General features: G+C 42.5%; 1 protein-coding gene across 1 annotated transcript in view; it reads right to left on the bottom strand.

The window, feature by feature from the left end:
• The window catches only part of OCA2 (OCA2 melanosomal transmembrane protein), a 297,190-nt gene that overhangs the window by 128,314 nt on the left and 141,955 nt on the right, over positions 1-26,921 (bottom strand). The window contains exon 14 of the mRNA XM_034759185.1: positions 26,406-26,538. Within this exon, the coding sequence (XP_034615076.1) occupies positions 26,406-26,538 (133 nt within the window). The remainder of the gene's footprint in view (positions 1-26,405; positions 26,539-26,921) is intronic.

The raw sequence follows: 26,921 nt of genomic DNA, 5'->3' as shown, positions 1-26,921 counted from the left end.
TTAAGAGAAAAAAAACTTTTGTAGTGATAATCAAGATAGCCCATTACAGACAGTTTGACAAGAGGTGTGAGAATACTTAACATGGGGAAATAGATTCAATGTTTGTAATGGCTCAGCCATTCCCAGTCTCTATTCAAGCCTAAGTTGATGGTGTCTAATTTGCATATTAATTCAAGTTCAGCAGTTTCTCGTTGGAGTCTGTTTTTGAAGCTTTTCTGCCACCTTTAAGTCTGTTACTGAGCGGCCAGAGAGGTTGAAGTGTTCTCCTACTGGTTTTTGAATGTTATGATTCCTGAGGTCAGATTTGTGTCCATTAATTCTTTTGCGTAGAGACTGTCCAGTTTGGCCAATGTACATGGCAGAGGGGCATTGCTGGCACATGATGGCATATATCACATTGGTAGATGTGCAGGTGAACGAGCCCCTGATGGCATGGCTGATGTGATTAGGTCCTATGATGATGTCACTTGCATAGATATGTGGACAGAGTTGGCATCAGGCTTTGTTGCAAGGATAGGTTCCTGGGTTAGTGTTTTGTTCTGTGTTGTGTGGTTGCTGGTGAGTATTTGCTTCAGGTTGGGGGGCTGTCTGTAAGCGAGGACAGGTCTGTCTCCCAAGATCTATGAGAGTGAGGGTTAACAATAATCCACCTAACATTTCTAAACACAATATCCCAGGGCAGCCCACAGGATTCAGGGGGCCTGGGGCAAAGCGGGGGAGCTGAGGCGCTTGTACTCACCCGGCGGCGGTCTGGGTCTTCGGCAGCATTTCAGCTGCGGGGGGCCGTTCAGTCACTCTGCGTCTTCGGCAGCACTGAAGGACACGCCGCCGAAGACCTGGAGCGACTGAAGGGCCCCCTGGTACCAAAATGCTGCTGAAGACCCAGACCGCCGCCAGGCCAAGGCTCGCGGGGCCCCTGCGGGGCCCAGGGCCTGGGGCAAATTGCCCCACTTGCCCCCACCTCTGGGCGGCCCTGCAACATCCTTGTCCACACTCAGGCCAAAATAACATTTAATCTGGTGTTAGAAAACATGACAAGGCCACATTTTGACTAACACAATGTGGTTTTCCCCCCCAGTAGAGACAAGGCCTTGGAGCCTTACATCAAGGGGGAAAACTGTAGCTCCTGCTCAGCTAGAGTGATAGAATGTGTGCATTAGGAACGACCCTTGGATTTCCTAGAAGAATCCTAAGAAAGTACGAGCAGAATCCTTAGTTACACAGATAATATCTAATACCACTTAGAAGGAACTTTTTTCCGAAGTTGAAACCCATTTAAGCAAATTGCCAAGGGTTAATTGCTGCCCAATTCCAGATCACTCATATAGCCAGAGAACTTTAGTATGGGAAGAGAGGCATGTGAAGCTCTTTGTGCTGCTTATTCATAATTTAGCAATAAATAATTATAAATAAGCATTTATTTCATTTACTAAGAGTTATCCTTCAGAATGTCCTGAAAACAAATATTTCCTTATATACTGAGAGAGGTAACATTAGTTCTATTTGTTGTTGTGATTACTTTGCTCACATTATTTAGTAACAGTAACGTATCTATTGAAGCCCCCTCCCTTTGTGACCAATTATTCGCAGTTATCAGATTATAAATCATGCAGAGATGGGTTTAACAAGGATTCACCCTTGATGAAACATTATAATTTTACGTAACTGATGCAAACAAAGAGCCACATACAGCAACTGACTTACATTTTGAATGGCCTCATAAATATGTTTTGCAGGTGCATAAATGATGGTCTTTGCCCAGAGTTTACAATCTAAGGGCTTGCCTATATGAACAGTTAGTAAATGGTAACCTGGGTTGTAAATCTACCCCACACTAGCCTGCTGTGCACCATCTGTATGAACCCTGCTACCGTGCACTAAAAGGTCCCATTTCAATGCAAAAATCTAAAAAAAAGGAGTCTGATTTCCTTATAGGCTTCTTCATTTTCTTTCATCACTCTGATTTTGTCTCTAAAAATGTTGCTTTGCGATCCCTGTATGGTAAAGGGAAAACTTTAAGTGATCCTATATGCTGTCTCAATCTAAATGAGATAATCTTTTACACTGAATGTAAGTACATGAGGTATGAGAGATGCCAAGAAGGTTCTATCACATTGGGATTTCTCTTGAGACCTCAATCTATTGGTTCCCCAGAACTCATCACTCAGGTTTCTTGATTGGCATACACTAAGACTAGACAGCACTGATCAGACTCACGGGTAGGGGCTACGTACAGGGCATATCACAAATCCAAAGAGTCCAGGTGTTAATTACTTTATGTACTAGTTTGACCCTATACTGATGCATGCATCTTCCATCCTACATTCACTTTCAGTCCTCCCTTCATTCAACACATTGAACACTGAAAAACAAGACAAATTTACAAGTGAAATCCTGGTCCCACTGAGGTTTGTCATTGACTTCAGGGGGCCAGGATTTCACCCCACATTTTAAAAAAGTTGTATTTAGTTTATAAAAAAATCAAATGTGTGTTCTCTTCCTGCAATCCTGTTACTCACATTCAGAACGATTCCCTCTTTCAGAATATCGTTCACTCCTCCACTAACACTAGCAATATCAAAGAACACAGTATTGCAAACTCAATCTAATTAATTCTCAAAATCCTTAGTGACGAGCTCTGTTAATTGAATACACTCAGGAAAGCATAACCATCCATGATGGGATGATAATTGTCATTTTATGATAATTTTTAACCTGAAAGTGCACTATACTTCTAGAAGCCTAGGTGGATGAGGTAATAGCTTTCATTGGACCAACTTCTCTTGGTGAAAGACAGTCAAGACAGTTAGCAGTGATGGGCTGTGGCTAATAAAGTGTAAATCATATTCCTAGGAGTACAATTTTCTCCTCATAGTATTGCAGTCTAACTTTTTTCACTAAAATATATTTTTCCTAGCTAAGATTTTAGAGCAAAAATAATTTTATCAATATATTCATTGAACAAGAAAGAAAAAACAGCACCATTGATTTTATAGCTTCACATAACAATAATACAACTTTTATAGGGTTTAGTTCTTAGACGTGCTTTACAATTATTAACTAATTTGTCCTTGTGAAGTAGGTAAATAAGCATTATCCCCATTTTACAGATGAGGAAACAGAGGCAAAGAAGTGCTGCTCAAGGTCTCAGAGGGAATCAGTGTCAGTTGAGATTAAAACTCAGAATATCTTGGTGGGAGCCAGAAACTACTAAGTACCAGACCAAACTTCCCAACAATACCAAATAAGTTAAAGGTACTGATCTTGCAATCATTTATGAGTATGCTCATCTTTATTCACATGGCTAGCCCCTATTGAACTCCTGCAACCCTGAGCATCCTGATATTTACATCCTACACATTATTGTAATAATCTTTGTACAAAACATGCCTGGTGAGGTATCATTTGAAACTAATCATTTACTGATCATTAACATTCTTGCAAGATGTATGTCCATGGTAGGTATTAAGAGTTAGGGATATACGCGAGAATTCTGACTAAAAAGTGTGTTTAAACCAGGCATGTCAAGAGAAGTTTATAAACAAGTCTTCCTTAGACAAAGGAATGCATATTTGATTCTTTGACCAGCCCAATCTTCAGGCAAAGACAATGAAGGTCCATTTTTACATATTAGATAAACAAAGTTATTAAGCTAACAGGTGGGGGAAGAAAGAGCATGGAGCTTTCTTCACCATCAGACTCCATGTTGCCTTCTTCACAGCTTGAATAAACTTTACTTTGAGGGGTAATCCACAGAACAGGCTATAAAGATGGGGGTTGAACCTCAAGTGATAAGCAATTGAATCAACTGGTTGTATACAATATTACTGTATTATAAAAGGGTAGCATGAACTTTTTCTGAAAGCTAATGACACCGGTGATTAATATTGTGAAATATGTATATTAACACTATATGAGTAAATATGGATACTTAATATGTTTTAAAGTCTGTGGCCAAACAGGGAGAAAGAGGTTCCCATCCAGACAGGAGAGAAGGCAACTATTTACCTGTCTCCTATGTAAATTCAGCATGGTGGAATCAAAACAATGGAAGATTCATTTACATACAGGGGGAAGCCCACAGGAAGGGAGGAACAGCATGAGGTAATCCTGCCTCTTGAAACAAAGTCGTTGAATTTTCGAAGACATAAGCAAGGAGAGAAGTCATCTTTGGCACCCATCACTAGACAGACACAAGGGAACAGAGCTCTTGCAAGCTGAGAAAGACGAGTCCTTCAATCAAGACGGAGCTGAAGTCCCTGGGAACAACTTCATAGCATATGCACAACGTGCCTTAAGTGGCACGTGACCAGGATTCACCACCGAATTTGGTCCACTGGTTGGATCATTAGCTTCTCCGGCCCAAGACGAGTACTGATGGGGAGTGTGATGTGAATGCTGATCCATGCTTCCATCTGGGAACTGAACATAGGTGAGAAACCTGCTTAGGCAAAGATCTTTCACCTAGGAAGACAAGGGAAAACATCACCTTGTGCTTCTGTGAAGGTTCATTCATGGTTAGGAAGAAGATTGGTGAGAGAAACTAACATGAACAAAGCCTGTATCTTGCTAGATTATGTTTTCAACTTGTAGACGTGGTTTCACTTTTCTTTGCTTGTAAACTCCTCTCTCTCTCATACATGAATTCACTTAAAAGCCTATCTTCTTTTGTTAACAGACTTGTTTTAGTATTAATATAAACCTATTCAGTGCTATGTTTAAATGGAAGGGTGTATCTACCCCAGTTAAGTTAAGTTAAACTATGATGTGCTTTTGTCTCTTTAGAGAAACATCAAAACCTTACTATTTTTCTGAACTATCCAGGAGAGGGGTGGACTTTACAGAGCACATAGGTTTGAGGAAATTCGGGACTGGGAGTTTGTTGGGGGTCACTCTGCAAATAGTAACCTAGGCTGGTGGAAGAGAGTGGAGCAGTAGATGGGCTGCTGGGGTCAGCTGCTGAACAAGCGCAGTCTACCACACACTCAGGTGTGACCTGCATGTTTGTAGATTGTAGCTCCCAAGCTGGGATGCTAACAATCAGCAGCAAAGCATCTGAGGAACCAGGGTTTCAGGGCAGGTGAGAACCCCTCGTTGGTCTGGATTGCACCCCAAGTCCCCTCACATCTCCATGAGACTATTCATGCGGGTAAAGATAAGCATAGGTGGAAGTGCTTTGAGCATCAGTTTTTCCTCAAACACTGTGATAACAAAAAATCATCCACAGCACATGCCTTGCTTTATTTAAGTATTTGTAAAAAAAAAAATAACAAAACAAAGACTCACAAGAAGCCTACACAATATTGTTGAAAGAAATACATAAGAGTTCGGGCTAAAAATACCCATCAGCTGCTGAATAGAAACTGTATGGAATTAGAAATGTCAGTTTTATTTATTATGTATTGTTTATATAATAATTTGTACCAAGGTCATTGGCAGCCTTCAATATATAAATGTGAATCCAAGGGTTTATACCCAAGTGATAACATTTTCTTCTAAACAGTTCTACTATTTGAGCCTCAACATTTATCAAAGTAAAAAAATCTTGTCATCTAAAAGTGAGATTTACTCAAAACAGACAACCTCCCAGAGCTGAATAGACAGAGAATCACTTTTATAGAGATTTGCAGCCTGCATAGCAGAGTCTGGGGCTTGACGGACCAAAGCAGAATGTAGCATCCAGCAGTACAGATGGTCAGGATTTTTTTCCCCCCTACCACGAACAATATCATTAGAATTTGGGGGGGTTCCCCAGCAAGATCCACAATTGCTAGCTGCGTGAGGGGTTTCAGTAAAACACTTCCAGCCTGCTATGGCATTTTACATGAAAGAATAAAGTTTAAGACGCCTATAACAGACAACAAAGTTTGCTAAATTTATGGCAGCAAAAATGGAGGAAATTAAACACAGTTCTGTATTTTAAATAACATTCAAACGTAGCTGAGAGATATACAGTGAACTAACGTGGACTAATTATCCTCAATCCACAAGGCAAGATGTTAATGCCTCTGAAACAGGAATTCAGTATACTGATGACAATGACGATTTCAGTGACCCATTAAAAAATCTCAGTCAAGATTGGTTATTAATTAGCATACAGTTATCCTGACTATACATTTTGTTAGAGAAAGAGAAGTCTGGTGGTTAAGACACTGAAGTCAAGTCGGAAGATGTTGGTTCAGTTTCCAGTTCTGCCACAAACTCTCTCTATTACCTCGGGCAAGTGATTTTGATGGTCAATAGGAGAAGGATACCTAAATCCCTCTGAAAAGCTGGGCCATAATTTTCTATGCCTCATTTTCCCATTGTTTACAGATGGGAATAATAATTGCTTCTTTATCCCTTGCTTATTTAGATTTTATTTTATTTGGAAAAGTGATATAGGATACGTATGTACAGCACCTAGCATAGTAGGGCTCCCACTTCTGTTAGAGATTCTAGACACTACCCTAAGAAAAGCTTTATAATTACTCAGACATTTTGGCTACTTCTTTTGCTAATTAGCACTTTCCTAACAGTATTACTATTACATTATCAACTTCAGAATCAGAGAAAGATCCAAAACAAATTGCCACCATTCATTCAACTAAACTCCCAATGATCTATTTTGGTTTTCAGAAAAAATTCTCTCTGCTTTGAATTCTATCAAAATTATTCCAGTATACTCACAATCAAGAGATTTTTAACTCAGACTTCAGATTTATAAATCGCAGTATCTTCAAAATCAAGCTAAGTATTTTTTTTATTACAGTACAAATGGGTATTTTGACAACTGTCTGGAGAAAAAGAAATTGCTGTGCAATTCATTATCCTCTTTTCAGCACTGGATATATAATTTCCTGCAGTAAAATTTTTTAACCTAATAAATAACTACTAAGGTCTGTGATGGGGTGTCCACTACACAGAACTGGAAGGGGTGAAGGTAGCCAGGTAGGCCTATTAACTCCATAGACTGCACCTGGAGGGAGAGCCAGGGAGCAGGGAATGGATTGCAAGAAGGTTCAGCTGGGCAGGAACAGGGGGGCCTATAAAGCCAGGAAGATGGCAACAGACAGGGGCTGCCACTGGGAAGGGGCAGTCACTCCCTGGGAAGAGGAAGGAGGGTTTGGAGCTGGTACACCCAGAGCATGGAGGGAAACAAGGAGTTCTAGGAAGCATTCCAAGGAAGGAGCAGTGATGGCTGGGAGAGGATAGCCAAGAACTTGTGTAGGGTTCCTGCACTGGAATCCAGAGAAGTTGGCGGGCCCGGGTTCCCCTACCAGCCACCAAGGGCATGGCATAGACTAGTGGGGCAGTGAACAGGAAGGCTGCCTGCCCAACAGAGAATTGAAGGACTGTATCCTGGAAGAGGAGGAGGAATGCTGAGTGACCTGACTGGAAGGCTGAGTCATGAAGGGGACGCTGGGATTCCAGAGAGTGAGAGAGGGGCTACAGACCACAGTGAGATATGAGGGGACAACATACAACCACAGGAAGGGGCATCACCTTGAGAGATAATCCCCACAGTGACCAGGAGGAGGCACCAGACAAGTGGTAAATGGTGTGTCCTGTAAAAAGGTCATATTAATACAATCAAAGAATGCAACCAACTATCTAAACCTGACAGATCCAAAGTTTTATTAAGAAATGAAGAATCATGAAAAAAATGCAGCTTCAAAATGACTTCAGCTATAACCCAACAGATAAGTATTTCATCCAATGCTTTTAATCTAGCAACATAAAGGCCTAATAATAATGAAGGCACTGAAGATACAGAATATGTTATAGCAATCAATTTAAGATATAATGGTAAATCATTACATTCAGCTATATTTTGTTAAATAAACTAGGGAAAGATAAATCAAAATCAGAAGAGATATTTGTTAAACAGAAGAACTGCCAGAGTGAAAACTCTCATGATAGCAATAGTATATAGTGTAGTTTTAATATCTAGATAACTATTCAGTCTGAACTGCTGTCTAAAAACTGAGAGAGCAGATGAGTGAAGTAATATCTTTTATTGGACCAACTTCACAATCAGAAGTTCTCAGAATTACTGCAAACCTCAGAGCAATCAGAATAAAATGCAAACTCTGATTCTCTGACCTAGCCTTCTGTAATGTTCTGCTAGGGTTCCCAGAATTATGAGTTACTGTGTCACCCTCTCAGTCAGCAAGTGAGAGTTTTGCTCCTGTTAAACTGTGTGACAACTCCCTGACACACCAGCTTGTCTGCCTTGCCAGCAAACTCTTCAAGACACTGCCAGTTCAAACCTTGCCTTGCAGGTAACAAACAGTGAATACCCACTCCCAAGATGTCTCCCTGCAGTGTCCAATCCTCTCACTGAACATTTACAGAAGTTAAGTTTGTTGCTCCTTTAAAAAGAAAATTCACTGCAGCCCATTAATTTAACTGGGGTTTGACAAATGCTTATTTCAATCACAGCACTGAATTGGTTTATAATAAAAGTAAAACAAGTTTAACAAAAAGGCATAGGATTAAGTGATACCAAGTATAAGGAATAAAGATAGAAAAGGTTACAAGCAAATGAAAGTAAAAACACACTTCTAAAACTTAATTTCAGTAAGATACAATCTTTGCTGAAGCAGGTTTCTCATCTAAACTCAGTCCCCGAGACTTCAACCCCCTTTGTCAAAGGATCCAACATTCTGTGATTTCAAGAGCTCTGGCCCCTTAATCCCCCCAAGTGATGGATACCAAAATGGTTCTCTGTTTCTATCTCCCAAAGTTCAGTGACCCTGTTACAAGAGGCAGGTGGGCTTCCTGCTGTTCCTCCCTTCTTGTTGACTTCCCATTGCCCTGCTGATTCATATGTAAATGAGGCTTACATTGTTTTAATTTTATAATCCTTAATTTACATTGTAGACCCATAGGTAGAGCTACCATCCCTACTGTCTGGGAGAAAAGCTCTTTCTCCCTGTGTTTGGTCACAGACTTTAACTTATAATAACAGTCAGTATCTATAATTCTTCATGTAGTGTCAATACATACATTTCACAATGGTATTAATCAACAATATGTCACAGGCTTTCATAAAAGACCTTACTCAATACACTTTTATAATGCAGTAATATTGTATATAAGCAGTTGATTCAATTGCTTATCATTTGAGGTTCAGATCCCCATTTTTATAGACAGTAACCCTTTGACATGCCTCTTAGCTTTGTTTACCTAATATGTAAATATACATTCATTGTTTCTGCCTTACAACCAGGCTAGGGAGACAAGCAAATACACATTGCTTAGTCTAAGGCAGACTGGGCTTACGCATTGCTTGTCAAACACATTTTAAGAACATAATTCTAACATAAATCCATAACTTTGTACACATCCCATACCCACATCATGCAAAAATATTAATGAACTATTTAGTTCCCAATGATATATATCCAAAAGGTGGCATGTAATGTATCATGAAAACAGTGTGTTAGATGTAGTAAGTATGTCAGATTTGACAAGAGTTGTTGACACAAAGTAATGAACCACCAATGGGCTTCTGTGTCACATCTTCCCACAATATCACCACAGAAAGTTTAATCGAGTCCAGGCCCTGCTGACTGACATAAGTATCTCTTCATTCATTTTGGGATGCACTCAGTGATCAGGGTTATGAATGTCATGAGAACAAGAGATAGGTATATAAAAGCAATCACCTCTTGATGTTTTCATCCCTCAACTAGGATTTTGTTTTTGTAGGTTCCACCTTTGGGAAAGGAATATGATAAAAGTGTAGACTACTGCTCTATAGCTACATAAAGATATTGTAAAAAGCAACAGAGGGTCCTGTGGCACCTTTATTATGCAACATTTATTATTAAGGTGCCACAGGACCCTCTGTTGCTTTTTACAGATTCAGACTAACACGGCTACCCCTCTGATAAAGATATTGTGGTATACTTCTGCATCTGCATAAAGTAGTTTAGATGATTCCTAATCACACTGCACCACTAGTTCTCCTAACTAGAAACCTTTCAATTTAAATAAAATTATCATAAATAAGAGGAAAATTACATATTTCCCTTATTACACAATATTAGTATACAATTTTGTTATCAGAAAGCTGGAGAATACTTGATCTTCACTTTTCTCTCCCCAAGGAATTCTCACAACTTTAAAATAGCAATAAGAAAGCATTCAAGAATTTCAAACATAGAACAAACAATCTCAAGTCTAAAGGAGCCAAAATATTATCTGTTTCCTAAAAAAGTTAAAAGGACCACAACTAGTTAAAAGACACACTGCAGTATGTGCCAGAAATATATGCACTTCTCATATCTCAGGACATTCTCAACGCTACTGCAAGTATTGACAACAACCTTTAGTATAATAAACTAAGTAATTCAGTTGGAAAATTAAAATGGTTTAGCAATGCTAATACATGTTTGGGGCAGAATGTTTTAATATCCCTAGTAATATTCATTTCATTAAACATTATTCTCTGCATAATCTTTCATGCTAAATGATTACACAGGGCATTTTGGATTTCTTAGCATGCTACTTGTCTTTTGGATCCCTCACCTACACCACTATCCAGCTAAGGACATTCAACAACAGGGGTGGGCAAACTTTTTGGCCTGAGGGCCACATCTGGGTATGGAAATTGTATGGTAGGCCATGAATGCTCACAAAATTGGGGCTATGGGTGTGGGAGCGGGTGAGGGCTCCGTCTGGGGGTGTGGGCTCTGGGGTAGGGCCAGAAAGGATGAGTTCAGGGTGCAGGAGGGTACTCCAGGCTGGGACTGAGGGGTTCGGAGGGCAGGAAGGGGATCAGGGCTGGGGCACGGGGTTGGGGCACAGGAAGGTGTCAGGGGTGCAGGCTCCAAGAGGCGCTTACCTCAAGCAGTTCCCAGAAGCAGCGGGAGCTCAAGGGCCGAATTCAGATGTCTGGAGGGCCAGATGTGGCCCCCAGGCTGTAGTTTGCCCACCCCTGACATTCAACAACTTAGGGATAAATTTACAAAGGTATTTAAGTGCTTCAACATGCAGAGAGCTGCCTAACGGGATTTTCAAAAGCACCTAAGCAGGTTAGTTGTCTAACTATTATTGGGCTCCTACTTGACTAAGGCACTTTTGAAAATTTCACTAGGCATCTATCTGCATCTTTCAGTGCCTAAATGCCTTTGTACATCTGGACTTAAGTACTTGTTCCAGTGTGATACAAGGGGAGCCCTTCTGCTCTCTGGAACCTAGTTAAGGAAGAAGTCTCAGAGGCTGCAAGACAGGGGGAGTTCATGGAGCTTGGCTCCATTACAGCCACACTTCAAAGCAGATGGAAATGAGATAGGGCAGTGGTTCTCAACCAGGGGTCCGGGGCCCCTAGAGGGTCTTGAGCAGGTTTCAGGGGGGACTCCAAGCAGGGCCAGCATTTGACTCGCTTGGGCCCAGGGCAGAAAGCCAAAGTCCCACTGCATGGGGATGAAGCCCAGGTCCCTGAGCCCCATCACCCAGGACTGAAGCTAGGGTGACCAGAGAGCAAGTGTGAAAAATCGGGACGGGGGTGGGAGGTAATAGGAGCCTATATAAGAAAAAGACCCAAAAATCGGGACTGTCCCTATAAAATCGGGACATCTGGTCACCCTAACTGAAGCCTGAACAATGTAGCTTTGTGGGGGCTCCTGTGGCATGGGGCCCCCAAGCAATTGCCCTGCTTGCTACCCCCTAACACTGGCCCTGGTTTTTATATGCAGAAAACCAGTTACTGTGGCACAGGTGGGTGTGGAGTTTTTATAGCATGTTGTGGGGGAGGGGCTGAGAAAGAAAAAGGTTGAGAACTTTTGAGATAGGGGATCTCAGAGCTGGTGGGGCGTCACAGGAACAAATAGGTCCCATGGCCAAAACACCCTGCCTTTTAAAAGGAGGGAGGTAACCCCCCTCCATTATGGGGAAAACTCCACAAATTTAACATTGCAGCACTGTCTCCCCGCCACACCCTGGTAATGAACTAACGTGGTCAGATTAACATGAGCAAGGATGAGGAACTGAATCCTCAGATATAATCAGTAACAGCATCCATCCTGCTCAGGGTGTTTGGCCAATGAATCCTTACAGGTGGTACACCCACAGAGCATGCCGCCACCTTGGCCACGGAGAAAGGATACAGAAGCTTGGTCCTTACCTTACCTTACCTGCCTATGGCAGCTAATCAAGGACTTCAACCTTAATTTTTATATTTTATTTTCCCATACAACATTCTAGACCATGTGTGTGGTTAATGTATGAAAAATGCAGCATTTGTTAATTTAACATTAAATAAAATTACTGGTTTATCCAGGGATTGAAGGAAATGTTGATAAGTGGCATTTATTCAGAATCGGTAAAACAGATAGTAATGCTTACCTACTTCATGGGAGTGTTGTGAGAATTAGTTACCTTTTGGAAAGCACTTTGCAGATGAAGAGTCCTACATAAGTACTAAATACTATTATTGTTGTCAAAATTATCATAATCTTTAAATATGCCTCTGTCAAAACAAGATCTATTTCTAATGAACCCCAGTAGACCCAATTATGATTCAGGATCAACAGAAGTAGCCAACTACTAAAGCAGATGACATTTGGGAATTGTACAGAAAGTCAGGCATTTTAGAGGAATTCACTGATACCATAAAAAGCTATACTTTTTTTTTTTTTTTTTTTTGCCAGGCCTATAGAACACTGCCACCAGTCCACTCTCAACCACATTAAAAAAAACCAAAACCCACATTTGGCCTGTTCTCCCGAAAAATACTTCTAACTCTTGTCCCCTGTGATAACACCCCACTGTGCTTTAGCATGAGTAAGCTTTAATACCATCTCAATTTTTATAAATAAATCAGATAACTAAGTGTCACTGAAAACAGGGAATCTCAGTTTTCTGGGGGCTCTGAGGAAGCATGAATAACCTGTGAGCTTTAGCAAAAAAATCACTATCAAGGTTACAACCCTAGTGATAGGTTTATAGATATTTACACTGGTTTATATTTTTATGGGTACCTTTGCAAGTGAAAGAGAGAGCAACTTGATATTTTTACCATTTTGAAATGTAATGTTCAAGGTAAATCTGCTATTGTAGCTAGCCAAATATCCTCTTTAGAGAGAGTAAACTGATAGGCAGAAATGCTGGGACAAATTAAAAACAAAAAATGTCTTTTGTGAATGTCTGTTATCTAATGATAGATCCCTAAAATTTCTCTTTGACATCTAACACCACATCTCCAATTTCCTAAAGGCTTGACCCAAAATCCATTGAAGTCAATTAAAAGATTTCCATTGCCTTCAATGGACTATTCATCAGACCTTAAGAGCCTAAAGCGTTGACCCCTTACTCAGGAGAATGGAACACAGAATTAAACAGAGATGCTGTATTTCTACTATACAGAGGACCCAGGCAACAGACACCTACCACTGACCATGCCCCCTCCTGGCCCACAATTCCCTCTAAGCCTTCCTGCAGAGAAAGGATGCAGAAGCTTGTCTCTGTGGCACTCAGGAAGGTGTGAACTTTGAAACCTCTAAACCACCTCAATTTTAATTAGTATGGAATTCCTATACAACATACTAGAAGGAATGGAATGCAAGAGGATAGTAAGATGGTTTAGGAGTAAGAAAAAATAAAATACAAGTTCAAGGGAAAAAAGTATTAAAACAACATTTTAATTTGACCATAGAAAGACTGCATGTATTCTTCTACAATTACAGTACAAAGTTGACAACATTCTGTATTCTACAAATGATGTACAGTACAATGATATTTTTGCTATAACACCACAACTAAAATAATGGGAGGCTCTATACTTAATACACAGGTGTCAAATGTATTGCTCAGTGAGGACTAAATAAGATTTTCAGTTTGTCTTTTCTTCTCTCCTGTTTCAGTAGCTGTATTGTCCCTCCCCTCTCTCTTTTCTGTCTCCCCCATTACTTTCTCTCTTTTTGTTTTCTACATTTTGATACTTTTCAATCTCCAGGTTTTGTGCCTTTTTTCTCCTCTCCCATTTCACCCTTTTTCTGATGTCTGCAGAGACAGCAGTAGCACTTCACATAGGAGAGGGAGACAGACTAGCGCACCAGTCTATTTCTATGCCTCTGCACTTCATGCTGAGGCAGATTACATCACTTTCTCTTTATACCAAATTCTTTACACATGACTACAATCACACGATCCTAGACAATTCCCTTGTGCTCTCCTGGCTCTGTGTGCAAAGTGATACGCCACTGCAGCACTGTTTCCTCTGTGGCTAGTGGGCTAGACTACAGTATATTGTTAAATTGACACGCGTGCTGGATAAATACATCAATTGGACAGCACGTGGCCCCACAACTGGCATCTGACACTCTTGATTTAATAGTTATTTTCTTGAGTGAGTGATACCGTCAGAACTTGGATCAAACAACACAGAAAAATTGGAGGGCTATATCTCCCCAAATTATGGGTTCTCGTACAGGAAAGCCTGTCTACAGCAGTCATTAAGGGGAGTGACAGCTCCACAATATTGTATATAACCCACTGCCTTGGTGATAAAGAACTTCATAAATCCTGAGATCTGAACACTAGCAGCTAAGTAGCTGTAAGCCTCTGGTAGAAGGCAGTACTTCTCAATGGGGAAAAATGTGTCATTAATCCTCAAGGGAATAACAATGATTTTAAGACAGGCCTTTCATTTTACAACAAAAAATTCTGTCTATTTGAGAGGAATAACAATATTATTTTCTCCTACAGGCATATACCATTGTTTCCTCCATTCATAGTCTTTTAGGGAACATCTCTTTCCCACTCTCTGACCACACCACCTAATCCTATTTCTTTCTTAGGTGAATGTGAAATTCCTTTAATTCTTCTCCACTAAAGAAAGATAGATTAAAGAAGCCAGGTCCCAAGTGACAAATTGAAACAGGATAAAGATCTCTCTTATTCATCCTGAGCTATTCAAATGCCTTTTTTGTAGACTGTTTCTGAACTCTTGCCCTGAACTTTTTGTACGTGGTCCTTTGTTCTTAGAATACCCAAGTTTCGGGGAAATGCACAGGCACTTCATTTAGGTTGTATATATTTTCATCTTTTTCTTCAGTACCTTATTAGGGTATAGAAGATGTTTCTTCAACATGGGGAATGCCACATTCTTTTCACATGTTTCTACAATACATTTTGCCTCCCGCCTTCCCCCACACCTGCTAGGGATCCTAACAAACTGGGAAATATCTCTGATATTGGTGATGAATTTGCCTCTGTAAGTTTGTTTGACAGGTTACTAGCAATGGAATTCTATAAAAAGGGATGGTTAAAGAAACCAAGCAGCAAAGGTAAAACAATGACACAACAATAGTCCTGGAGAAAACCATGGGGAAGATGTTTATTGGGCAATATCCTCTACAGGGCTTCAGACAAGAGAATGGTTTACTCTTCCCAAGGCTAAGGCTAGTGTTGGTGTCACTAGGCATCACCCTAGGTAACTCGGGGGGTTGGAAGACCCGAGAGTCGATGAAGCCCCCTCGCTCTAGGCCAAAGTGAATCAAAGCCCCTGCATGTTAAACTTTACTAACCTCACAGGCCAGCAGCTGAGAAGCAGTAGTGATAAGGGAAACCTACATGCTTCCAGCTAAAGGACAAGATTACTTGCAGAAAGAAACAGTGAGAACAAGCTGCACAGTCAAGGTCATGTAATGTAGCCAGAGGGAGAAAGGGGGAGAGGTGGGAATGGAGGAAGGGGGGTGAGAAAGAGTGTGGGAAGAAGGGAAAGGCTTGCTGCAAACTGTATAAAAGATAAAGGCTGCTTGTGTTGGTGTGCTTGATTTGAGATGTGCCTGTCTCCTTGCACCACTTTGAGATCTCAAACTTTGATTGTTTCTCTACCCTGGTGTGTTCATTGGCGCAAAGCACACCGGGCAACGGACCCCGCTGTTGCTGTCCTCGGGCACTCTGTGCCGGCAAGAGTTTTGGCGCCCAACGTGGGGCTCGAGGCTGAAATTTAGCCTTGCTCGGATCCCTCCTGGTGGCCGACGGATTGCGGCGATGACCGACGCCCAGCACGCACCGGTGACTTCATCGGGGGCCTCGGCGGAGACACGGTTTGGTTGACCCCGGAGGGCACAACGGTGCAATGCGCTCGAGTAGTGGAGAAGCAGCTGTGGGTGACGGTGCAGAACCGGTCCCTTGGATAAGGTAGGAACAGTCCAGTGGTGTGGACTTTTACCTGTTTTGACCTGGGGACACCCAGTGTCTCCCTAGGGTATGGGCAGGGACAGAGTACTTCAGGCAGGGCAAGGTATATGCCCTTAGAATGCATTCTGGTGAACTGGAAAGTGTTTGAATCAGATCCATTGACTAAAAGTAGATTAAAAAGGTTCTGTACAGTAGACTGGCCTAAATATCAGCTAGAGGACCAGGAAAGGCGGCCACCGGAAGGATCAATTAATTATAACACGATCCTTCTGTTTTGTCAGCAAACGGGTAAATGGAATGAACATAGGTATGTACAGTTGTTTATGTTGCTAAGAGATAGGTCAGATATTTTGCAAAAGTGTAATTTGACTCCGACAGGTTCGGTAGTAGCTACTGTTAGTCCCCAGACCCCCACACCCTACCCCCACAGCTGTAATGGCAGGTCCAGTGTCCCCTTCAGCGATCACATCCCCACCATATAAAGACAAGGTGTCTCAGGTCCCAGAGATTGCCCCCTCGGTGGAATTTTACCCGTTGATCACCAAGACCGTGGTGTCCAGACATGGCTCGGACAGGAATCGAGCCACTACTATGCAGGTCTATATACATGTGCCTTTTAACCCAGTGGACCTAGCAGCCTTTAAGGCACAGGCAGGGGAATTCTCAACGAATCCAAGCAAGTTTATCTCGGTCTTTGAGGGGTGCCTGGCTAGCCATAAGCCTAATTGGGAGAACTGTAATATCCTCATGAGGACCCTGCTGTTGAGGAGGAGGAAAAGGAAACTAAAAAGGTTAAAAAAAACTGGGATTGGGAGCTTATGAACAATATCAAGCCAATTTGGCAGAGACCATCTAAGGAGGTCAAAGAAGATGAAATAACCCTCACCTTACCTCCAGAGAATGCATGGATAATGACCTTTGCAATTGAGCCCTCAGCCATGCAAGCCCCAGAGTGGAGCCAGTGGAAGGACAAAAGGAGGGTTAAAAAGCAGCTTTGCTGGACAGTGCTGGCCCAGGGATTTAAAAGTTCCCCCATCCTTTTTGGCCAGGACCTGGCCAGAGACTTGGAGGAGTGGGACTGAGGACAAGGTCCTCCTCCTGCAATATGTAGATGACTTGTTAATTGCCGCTGTGGGTCTAATCCCTTGCCTTAAAACCACTGTGAACCTCCTGAACTCTGTTGGACTCGGAGGATATCGGGTAGCACAGAGTAAGGATCCACTTCTGGGATCACCCTCCCAGAAGTACTGTACTTAGGGTTTCACATAAGGCAGGGGGGAGCGTCAGCTTTCAAACGAAAGGAAAGGAATCTGTCAAATTCCTATCCCAAGCAATCGTAAATGGCTCAGGGCATTTCTGGGCATGGCAAGCTTCTGCAGAAGATGGATCCCAGAGTTTGGATTGTGGGCTAAACCCTTGTACGAATGCGTTAAGGGAGTGGATCACGACCCCTTTCACTGGTCCTCAGAAGCCGACAAGGCATTTAAGGTTTTAAAAAGGAAAGCTATTGGACACCAGAGATTGTACCGAGCGGAATCCTCAAAAGTGGGTGTGCTCGTCCTGGTTTGTTGCTCCAAAGCTCTGTATAGAAGTTATTTTACTGGAAGGGTGTATAATGGCAATGTGTAGGTGTTCATTGTTGGGAAAAGGTGTATGAGTGAAGAGTGGAAGTTTCCTTTGTAGGTTAAAAGAAGACAAGAAAGGGAGAAGGACAGAACGAGTTAACTGGAAAATATAGCTAGCAAGCTCAGTCCAAAGATAAGATGCTGGCCCCATCCAAGGACATTGTTCACAGCTAAGACTTGGCTGACAACCAAGAAAAGCGGGGCCTGAATGTGCCCAAGCAACTATGAGATCTGCAAAATACTGCCAGGCATTAATGAAATGTGTTAGGTTTCTTTTCTCACAGATAAAAGAAGTGCTAACCAAAGACCCTAGCAGCCCTGGGTCTGTCGGACCTCACTAAGCCGTTCCAACTGTATGTGCATGAAAGGAAAGAGGTGGCCCTAGGAGTGCTTACTCAGTTATTAGGCACCTGGAAACGTCCCATGACATATTTCTCTAAACAACTGGATCAGGTTGCCAAGGGGTGGCCGACATGTTTATGGGCGGTCGCAGCAACTGCCCTAGCGCTTGGGAAAGCTGAGAAACTGACACTGGGGGAATTGTGCAAGTGTATACTCCCCATATGGTCCAAGCCCTGCTGGATACTAAGGGTGGTCTCTGGCTTACACAGGCTCGGGTAGCTCGGTATCAGGCTAAACTGTCAGAAAATCCTGAAGTTACCCTATAGACCTGTCCCTCCGTCAACCCAGCAACCCTGCTACCGGAGACAGAGGAGCAGGAACACAACTGTTTGGAGGTCATAGATGCCCAATACTCCAGCCGCCCGGACTTAAATGATGATTATGAGTGGTATACTGACGGCAGTAGTACTGTTACAAACGGACAAAGGAGGGATGGCTCCACTCCATGGAAGGAAAAATCCTCCTACCAAAGAATCTAATACGGCTAGTGCTACAGAAACTACAACAGACCACCCACGCTAGCAGAGAGGCTTCCCTACGGTGGCCTGATGCTTTGCCCCTTGTTTTGCTCCGAGTTTGCGCTCTCCCTAAGGGCAGATTAGGGCTTAGTCCCTTTGAGATTATGTTTGGAAGGTCATGGCCTGTGAACGGTACACCGGTTCTGGCAGGGGAATGGGAGGTAGGCTGTGGCTTATCTCAGTACATGTGCTCTCTGTCTGCTGTTCTCTGTTCTCTCCACAGGTATACCAGAGATTCGCAGCCTCTCCCGCTGGATGCCCCTGTCCACTCCCTGCAACCTGGTGACTCTGTTCTCGTTTGGACCTGGAAGGACGAGCCTCTCCAAGAGAAGTGGAAGGGACCCCACATCGTCCTGCTGGTCTCCCACACAGCAGCAAAGGTTGAGGGACACCAGAACTGGATTCATCACTCTCGTCTGAAGGCAGTGCCCGCTCCTGAATGGTGGACCGTCCAGCCTACGGAAAAGACTACCAGCGACGACCTGGGACTTCAATTGTTATTCAAAAGACAATAAGGTCTGCTGGGAATGCCCTGTGGCCTCTTTGGACAGTCGCAGCACACTCCCCACGAAAACTCTGAGTATTGATTGTGTTTATTTTCACAGGGCCAGCCTATCCTGGTGGCCTGGTCCCTTTTGTTTTTAATCTGCCTGCTATTGGTAATTGTTATTTTGTGGGTATTTTGGGAATTGTAATTGTTAGACCCCAGGGTCACCTGCCCAAAATGAAATCAAGTCCAGGGTCTGCCACTGTGTTACTCTTTGTCATAGGGGCACTCCTCTCATTGACTCCCGTTTCCCCCCAGGCACATGCGGGATGGAGAGGAATCCCTAAAATCTTAGAAACAAATACATATGAGGCCCTGAAGGTTTGCTTTGCCCAAGAGTTTAACCTCTCTAACTGCTGGGTATGCTCTCAAATCCCGCACCACGCAGAAGGGTTACCTTGGAGGATAGTCCCCCAAAATTGGTCAGATATCTGCTGGGGATGGTTCAGTAGGGGAAGAAATACCTCAGGTATCCCCTTGTCGCAAAACTGCACCATAGAAGCCCCCTTTAGCCTGCTAGGAAATGACATCTGGAGGCCATTTAATAATGCTACCACCATTCCACAAGGACATCCTGTCCTCTGCACAGGCCTTCAATCAGTGGAAGGCCCAGGAACAGGAACCCACTCTATTTGATACCCTCTGGAGCTGGCTCCCTAGCCTAGGGGGCTTGGGAGGTGGCATTGTCTGCCTCCTGCTTACTGGTCTCGTACTTTGTTTCCTCACCCTAGCTCTCTTCTCATGCCTGAAATGTTTAATGGTTAAAGTATGTACCACCTCTAGAAGTCAAGACACTTCCTTTTCCCTTTAATCAATGATCCTAAGACCATGGCCTTAAATCATATCTTGTCCACAGAATATGAGAAAACTCAGCCAAAAGCTTGTTGAGTATTCTCAAAGGAGGGAGCTGTTGGTGTCACTAGGCATCACCCTAAGTAACTCGGAGGGTTGGAAGACCCGAGAGTCGATGAAGCCCCCCCGCTCTAGGCCACTAGGTAACTCGGAGGGTTGGAAGACCCGAGAGTCGATGAAGCCCCCACGCTCTAGGCCAAAGTGAATCAAAGCCCCTGCATGTTAAACTTTACTAACCTCACAGGCCAGCAGCTGGGAAGCAGTAGTGATAAGGGAAACCTACATGTTTCCAGCTAAAGGACAAGATTACTTGCAGAAAGAAACAGTGAGAACAAGCTGCACAGTCAAGGTTGTGTAATGTAGCCAGAGGGAGAAAGGGGGAGAGGTGGGAATGGAGGAGAGGGGTGAGAAAGGATGGGGGAAGAAGGGAAAGGCTTGTTGCAAACTGTATAAAAGCTAAAGGCTGCTTGTGTTGGTGTGCTTGATTTGAGATGTGCCTGTCTCCTTGCACCGCTTTGAGATCTCAAACTTTGATTGCTTCTCCACCCTGGTGTGTTCATTGGCACGAAGCACACCGGGCAACGGACCCCGCTGTTGCTGTCCTCGGGCACTCTGTGCCGGCAACACTAGGATAAAGAGGATTCTAAACATTTGAGAACACCAGGCCTAGAAAAGGGTGGGGATTGACTGAAGGTATGTCTACACTGCAATTAGACACCCATGGCTGGTCCATGCCAGCTAATCAAGACTCACAGGGCTTGGGCTAAGGGGCTGTTTAATTGCTGTGTAGATGTTCAGACTCAGGCTGCAGCCAAGCTCTGGGCCGCTCCCACTTTGCAGGGTCCTAGAGCCCAGACTCCAGACCATGCGTTTATACCACAGTTAAACAGCTCCATAGCCCGAACCCAAGTCAGCTGGCACGGGCCAGCCACAGGTTTTTAATTGCAGTGTAGACATACCCTGAGTGACCAGAGTGTCAGTGGAAAGCTGACTGGCTGGTAAGGAGACAGAGAGAGGCAGAAACCAACAGGGGCAGTTTGGTGGAGGTAACTGGGCTGATTGCAATGCACAAAAGCTTTTAAGGACTGATTAAAGATTAAGTAAAAGGGGACGTGTATATAAACCTTTACTGTTTTTACCCTTTGCTCTATGTGCTTGGTACCTTTGGGGAATCAATAAATAATGCTTTGTTTTGAAGAAGCCATTTTTGAGTCACTTTAACCACCCTGCTGGCCACAGGTCCCTGGAGGGAATGGACTGACAGATACAACACCTAGTTAGGCCTGTCACATTAACACAACTGGTAAACAGGGGGGTTGCAGCCCAGAGACCCAGTCTAAGCGTGGTTGGACCGCGTGGTTGGACCGCATGGTTCCGCCCACAGTGAGGTGCAGAAAGCCAAGCATATCACCCAAGAGGTGCACTCACAAAGTGCTAACAGGGATCTAAGCTGCTGTTCATTTTGTAACCATGACAGAGATAGTAAAGTTCTATTTGTTTGTTTCTATTTATGTTTGTTTCTCTCTCTCTTTTTTTTTTTTTTTTTTTTTTTTTTTTTGTGTGTGTGTGTCATTATGTCTGTTTCAAGATTAGCAAGCCACAGGAGGTAAGCCGTATTATGGGAAGAGCACAAGCTTGCTTGGGTTTTACAGCCCTCAACTGATGCCAGGATTTAAAGTGACAGGTAATGCTTAATGCTGAAAATAAAATGTCACTATTCTCCTCAAATAAACAGAATTACCTCTTCTTAAAATCAAAGTCAATCTGCTTTTAGTACCCCACTCAGAGCTGCCTAATCTAAGTAGCCAAAAACAACAGAAGATACTTAAAGTACATAACAGACAATAAAAATCAGGGGAGAACAGCATATCAGTGCCATTTCCTATAACTTCAAAGACTGTTTGATTGCTAATCAGAGAGTAAAATGGCAGATATTTAGTTGATTAAAAGAGCTGCTTCAAACAATACATTTCAAGTTATCGCAGAATCATGGCAATTAGAGATGGAAAGGACTCATTAAGACATCTTGAACATATTCTGTTGCTTCTCCAAACCCAAATTACTGCAGCTACCTTTTAATGAAATCTGTGCTTATCACCTTCTCTTCCCATTTCACAGAAAATTTCAGTAGAAATAGTGCTTTAGCATTTGATTTAATTGAGCAGCTACTGATTAGCTTCTCAGAGATAGAGTAGCTGCTGATTATGGGGAAAGCACACAGTAACACTGATTATAATTTCTGAATATACTAGGCTGAGAGTAACAGGGATTATAAATAAGGAGGCTAATTTGAGGCAAAATATGCCAGTTTCTTAAAGCTTTACAACACTTTATTGGCTAAATATAATATTCATGAATGAATGTACTATTCACGTTAATCAGTAATGTGACTATACACAACTGATTTCTTTCAAATACTCAAACACAACGTAAAAGTTAAAACCATAAAAAGACAATTTTCTATTAAAGAAAGTATTACAAAAATAACTTCACTGTTTTAGGGGTAAATATGATCTAAATATGGCTAGATCACACCAAGTCTAAAATGGATGAACCCCTTCCAGGGTAAAAGGTCCAACAGGGCCTATCCCTGTGCCTTTGTTCAAGTCTTTAGCCCTGTCTCTGGGCTCAGACCTCATCTCCTTCTGGGCTAGCTTTAAGTCTGTGCCTGCCCTGATATAGAGCAGTGTCCCCAGGGCTTTCTCCCTGGAGATTCTTCACCTTCTTATTGCCCCAATGCTCCAGCAGGTCACTCCTTCACTTCAGTCTCCTTCCACTGGTAAAGTTCAACAAATGGATGGCCCTCTGCAGGGTCTTCAGCCCTGTCCTTGGGCTTCTATTCCAGCCCTGTGCTTGGGCTTCTACATAAAATGTGTCCCCTTCTCAGGGCTTTGGCTACTTCACCAGTGGGGGGAGCCAGGCCCACCCACTACTCCAGGTCCCAATCTAGGGACCCTACAAATATCGGCCACATGCTGCTTTCCTTAATGGTGGCTGCTACTGCATTCCATGGGCTGCTTCCCACTCTGTCCCATCACCTTCACCCAAGTCACGTTACAGTTACAGTCCTCGGGTTTTCTGTCTGTTCCTACTTGAGCAGGGTCTCTCCCCAGCCTCCTCGCATGGAGAATTTCACAACATTGCAGTCCTTCCTCACTCTTCTGGTCCCAGCCAGCAACTGACCTGCTCAGACTTTGCAGCTCCTTTTAACTGAGCCTGCTGAGCTCTGATTGGCTTTTTCCCTGCAGCCTTTCTAGGCAGGCCTGGCGGACTCACCTTTACTGCTCCTTTTCTAGGGCAGGATGTGGTAGGACCACAAGGCCTCCAGCAGGGGACCTCAACGGGCCCAGTACACCCTGTCACAGGGACTCCTTGCAGAATGGCGCTTTAAACAAAATATTATTGTATAACAACTCCAATTATACAATAAAATATCCATGAAAGCTATCACTTTAATTAGAAAAGAAATTCATTAAAGTGAACTAATTTCATTTCAAATAACAAACAGGTAGGTTATGAAAAAATTGCTGGATACCAAAGATCATAATAATATACTCCCAGTAGGCAAAGAAAGGTAATAATCTTTTATAATTATACAAAATTACAATGGATTTTAAAGTTATGGGGCTTCACTCTCCACTCCATAAAAAGAGATAATTACTCACCTTGTAATTATTTTTCTCTGAAGAGCTCATCCATGCAGGATTCTTATTCTTGGGCCTTGTGCAAGACAGACGGGAACTTCCTACACTCTTAGGAGTTCTGGATCCTCCCTAACAGCAGTAATAATGGAGGTCTCAGCCCACCTATCCTATATACTTCAATTGTCTACTCAGAACAAGTTGGGAATTGGGTAAATTATCAGTTAAACTTAGTGACTCTGTCACCCCACTGGTGTCTTTGATCAGCCAAGGAAGCTGAACCCTCCACTCTCATGGTGAGTAGGGTAAGCTATGACTATCACCAACCATTTCATGAAAAGATGCAGCACTGAGGCATGCCCAAAAGGCAAGACTCAAAATTAGTAGTGTAGTCCCCCTATGGCAAATCTTCCTTTATTTTTGAATATCCTTAAGTAGGCAGCTGCAGAACACCTAGCCAGATAATTTCTTCTAAAAGATCACTGAAGGCTCCCATGGTAACCAGTAACTATTTGGGGGGTAAATATTGATTCAGTTCCCTGCTCCCTAAGGTGTTGCCAGATGCTTCTTTCTTTTTTACTATCAGGATATAATATCCTTTCCTTTCTTGCCTAGAAGCACAAGCTTAATAGCTTTTTTGGACATTAGGAATAGATTTCCTGCAACATCTCTTCCTGATACCCAGAGGTGGGGAAAAATCTTGATAATTTTTGAAAACTTGATTTTTGCAGTCCCATAGAGCAATTCCTAGGACTCTCATGTACAGGGGGACAAGGGCACACCTCAGGGTAAAAGGATCTTAAATCTGCTCTGACGGGGATGTCCTGGCAAGCTACGGAAAGTGGTTGGCTGCCTATCTGCCCTAGTTGTATGCAGTGTTTTTGTAGCAATGCTGGTCCCAGGATATTAGAGAGACAAGGTGAGTGAAAGAATATATTTTATTGGACCAACTTCTGTTGGTGAGAAAGACAAGCTGTGTAAGCTTGAAAGTGTATCTCTCTCACCAATAAAATATATTACCTCACCTTATCTCTCCTATATCCCCTAGAACACACCAAAAAGGTTTTTGGTACATACTGAAAAGCCATTGGCTTCTGCTGCTGTGAATGAGTATCCTGGGCAAAATGGGTATTGGCCTCCCTTGAAATCAAGTGTCAAGGCACAAGCCACCTTTCTAAGTGGTAGAACCTTTTCCTTCCCTCCCTTGAGGAGAGGGCCTAAGGGACAGGATACAAGCTCAAAACAAGCCCAAAACAAGGTCTCTCATTGATAAGGCAAGTCATTAGGTTTTTCCCTCAATCTCCAGGGAGGAGACTACAGCCACCCACCCCTGGTGGGAGTCACTACCAAGACAGCAGATCTCATTACAGTATCAACTACATCAAGTGCTGCCCACATCTGATGACAGGACAAATCAACACCCTCATGCACTTACCTTTTAAGTTACTGCAGAAAGGATCTGACCAGGACAGACACCTATTCCTAAAGCTCAACCTGTACTTTGGCTATCACTCAAAAGATTGCCTCCTACCTTTGTATCCCAGCACTGAAGTACAGGGTTCGGGGGGGGGGGTGCCATATGCTCAGCCTTCCTTTGCTTTGACCATGGTTGTCCAGACTACTAAGTTCTTGCAGGAGAAGGTGAGCAATCACCATCATTACTGAGGAGCACTTATTACTCAACCTTGTTCAGACAGGGCTAGCTGAGACAGGTCTGTAACACCTTCTTCACCAGCTGGTGCCAGGGCACAGCAACTCTACTGGAGAGGGGATTCCAGTAGTCAAATTAAAGCCTCAGAGCAATGACTAAGGATTTGAAAATACTGAAACAAAAGTCCATAAGGTCAGCAAACTAAAAGACCAATTAAAAGGACTGGACCTGATTGGCAGAGAGGAATGGCCACACCAGAAGAAGATAGTCTTTCCAATTCCTGTCTGTTTTGGGATGAAGAGCCACAACAGAAAGCTGGAGACAAAGCTCCTACAGTAAACTATTTCTCTAACTGCAGACAAGAAAGAACTATTTGGAAACTTCCAAAAGCAGCATTTAGATGGCTATCTGGTGCAACTACCAGTGGGAGGATGGCAAATGGAAAGCTCATGCCCCAACCCATGACAGCTGCTTTAGGGACCAAAAACCTTTAGACCTTGGGAAGTTCCAAGGAACTTGTAGAACAAAAGGCCACGAGTGAGAATTCTGCACAAATGTTATTCTGAGTCGTTTAGATTATCTTAGAATTCTTCCCATGGTCACACCTCCTACAACCATAATGACCCAAATGAAAAACAGAACACACAACAATGATTTTTAAATTGCTGATAAGTCTATTTCAATTACGCCTCTCAGCACAATGAAAAATGCTTCATTAGGTTCAGGTGATGTAATTAGCATAATGTTTATTTACTGTGGTTGTATATTTCATATAGTTTGCTGCACACCTTCAGTATGTACATAAATCTTAACAAATAACTAAAAGCAGTAGTGTCAGGAAAATCATTACTTGCAAAATAAAAAACAACCAAAACCAAACTATTAGTAAAATACTAACATTCAGAGATAGAATGAGGCTGTGTGCACCAATCTGTTTTCATACACACAACATTATGCTACACGGCATTCATTTAATTTTAAACATTATCCAACTCAATGGCTATAAAAATATGATTTCATGCTCTAACTCACCAACAATCTCACTTGGCTCCTTGTTGTAAAGTTTTTTGTTCCAGTAAAGGAGTCTGAGGAAAGGAAAGGAGACCAGAAGAACAAGACAAATTCCAACAAACATATGTCCTGTAAATGCTGCAAAATCCAATCCCTAGGAGTAAAAATGCAATTATAAATTACAGATCAGTTATTTTCCTACATTACCTGAAAAAGTATTTGTCATTATGTACTTTACAATTCAATGATTATATACACGTAACAAAGTAGGCAATAGGTAATTTCCAAGCATAGCATATTTTATGCTTCCCCAGTCTCGGGGAAATTATTATTAAATAAATTTCATGCCAACCAAACCAACGCAAAAATATTCCATTAAATTTCAGTGTATCAAAATAGTTCTTATATATTTACACACTAATTACCAGTTCCTGGCTCCAATGATGACAATATGAGTTTTTGCATCCATTTTACTCAAACCAAGACCTGTCCCAAATTCTGCAATATGCTATTACAACAAAAACATTCTCTAGCAAT

Source organism: Trachemys scripta, chromosome 1, assembly GCF_013100865.1.
Source record: "Trachemys scripta elegans isolate TJP31775 chromosome 1, CAS_Tse_1.0, whole genome shotgun sequence".
NCBI classification, from domain to species: Eukaryota; Metazoa; Chordata; order Testudines; family Emydidae; genus Trachemys; species Trachemys scripta.
Note: the sequence above shows the minus strand (reverse complement) of the source record. Positions and strands in the feature narration are given on the sequence as shown.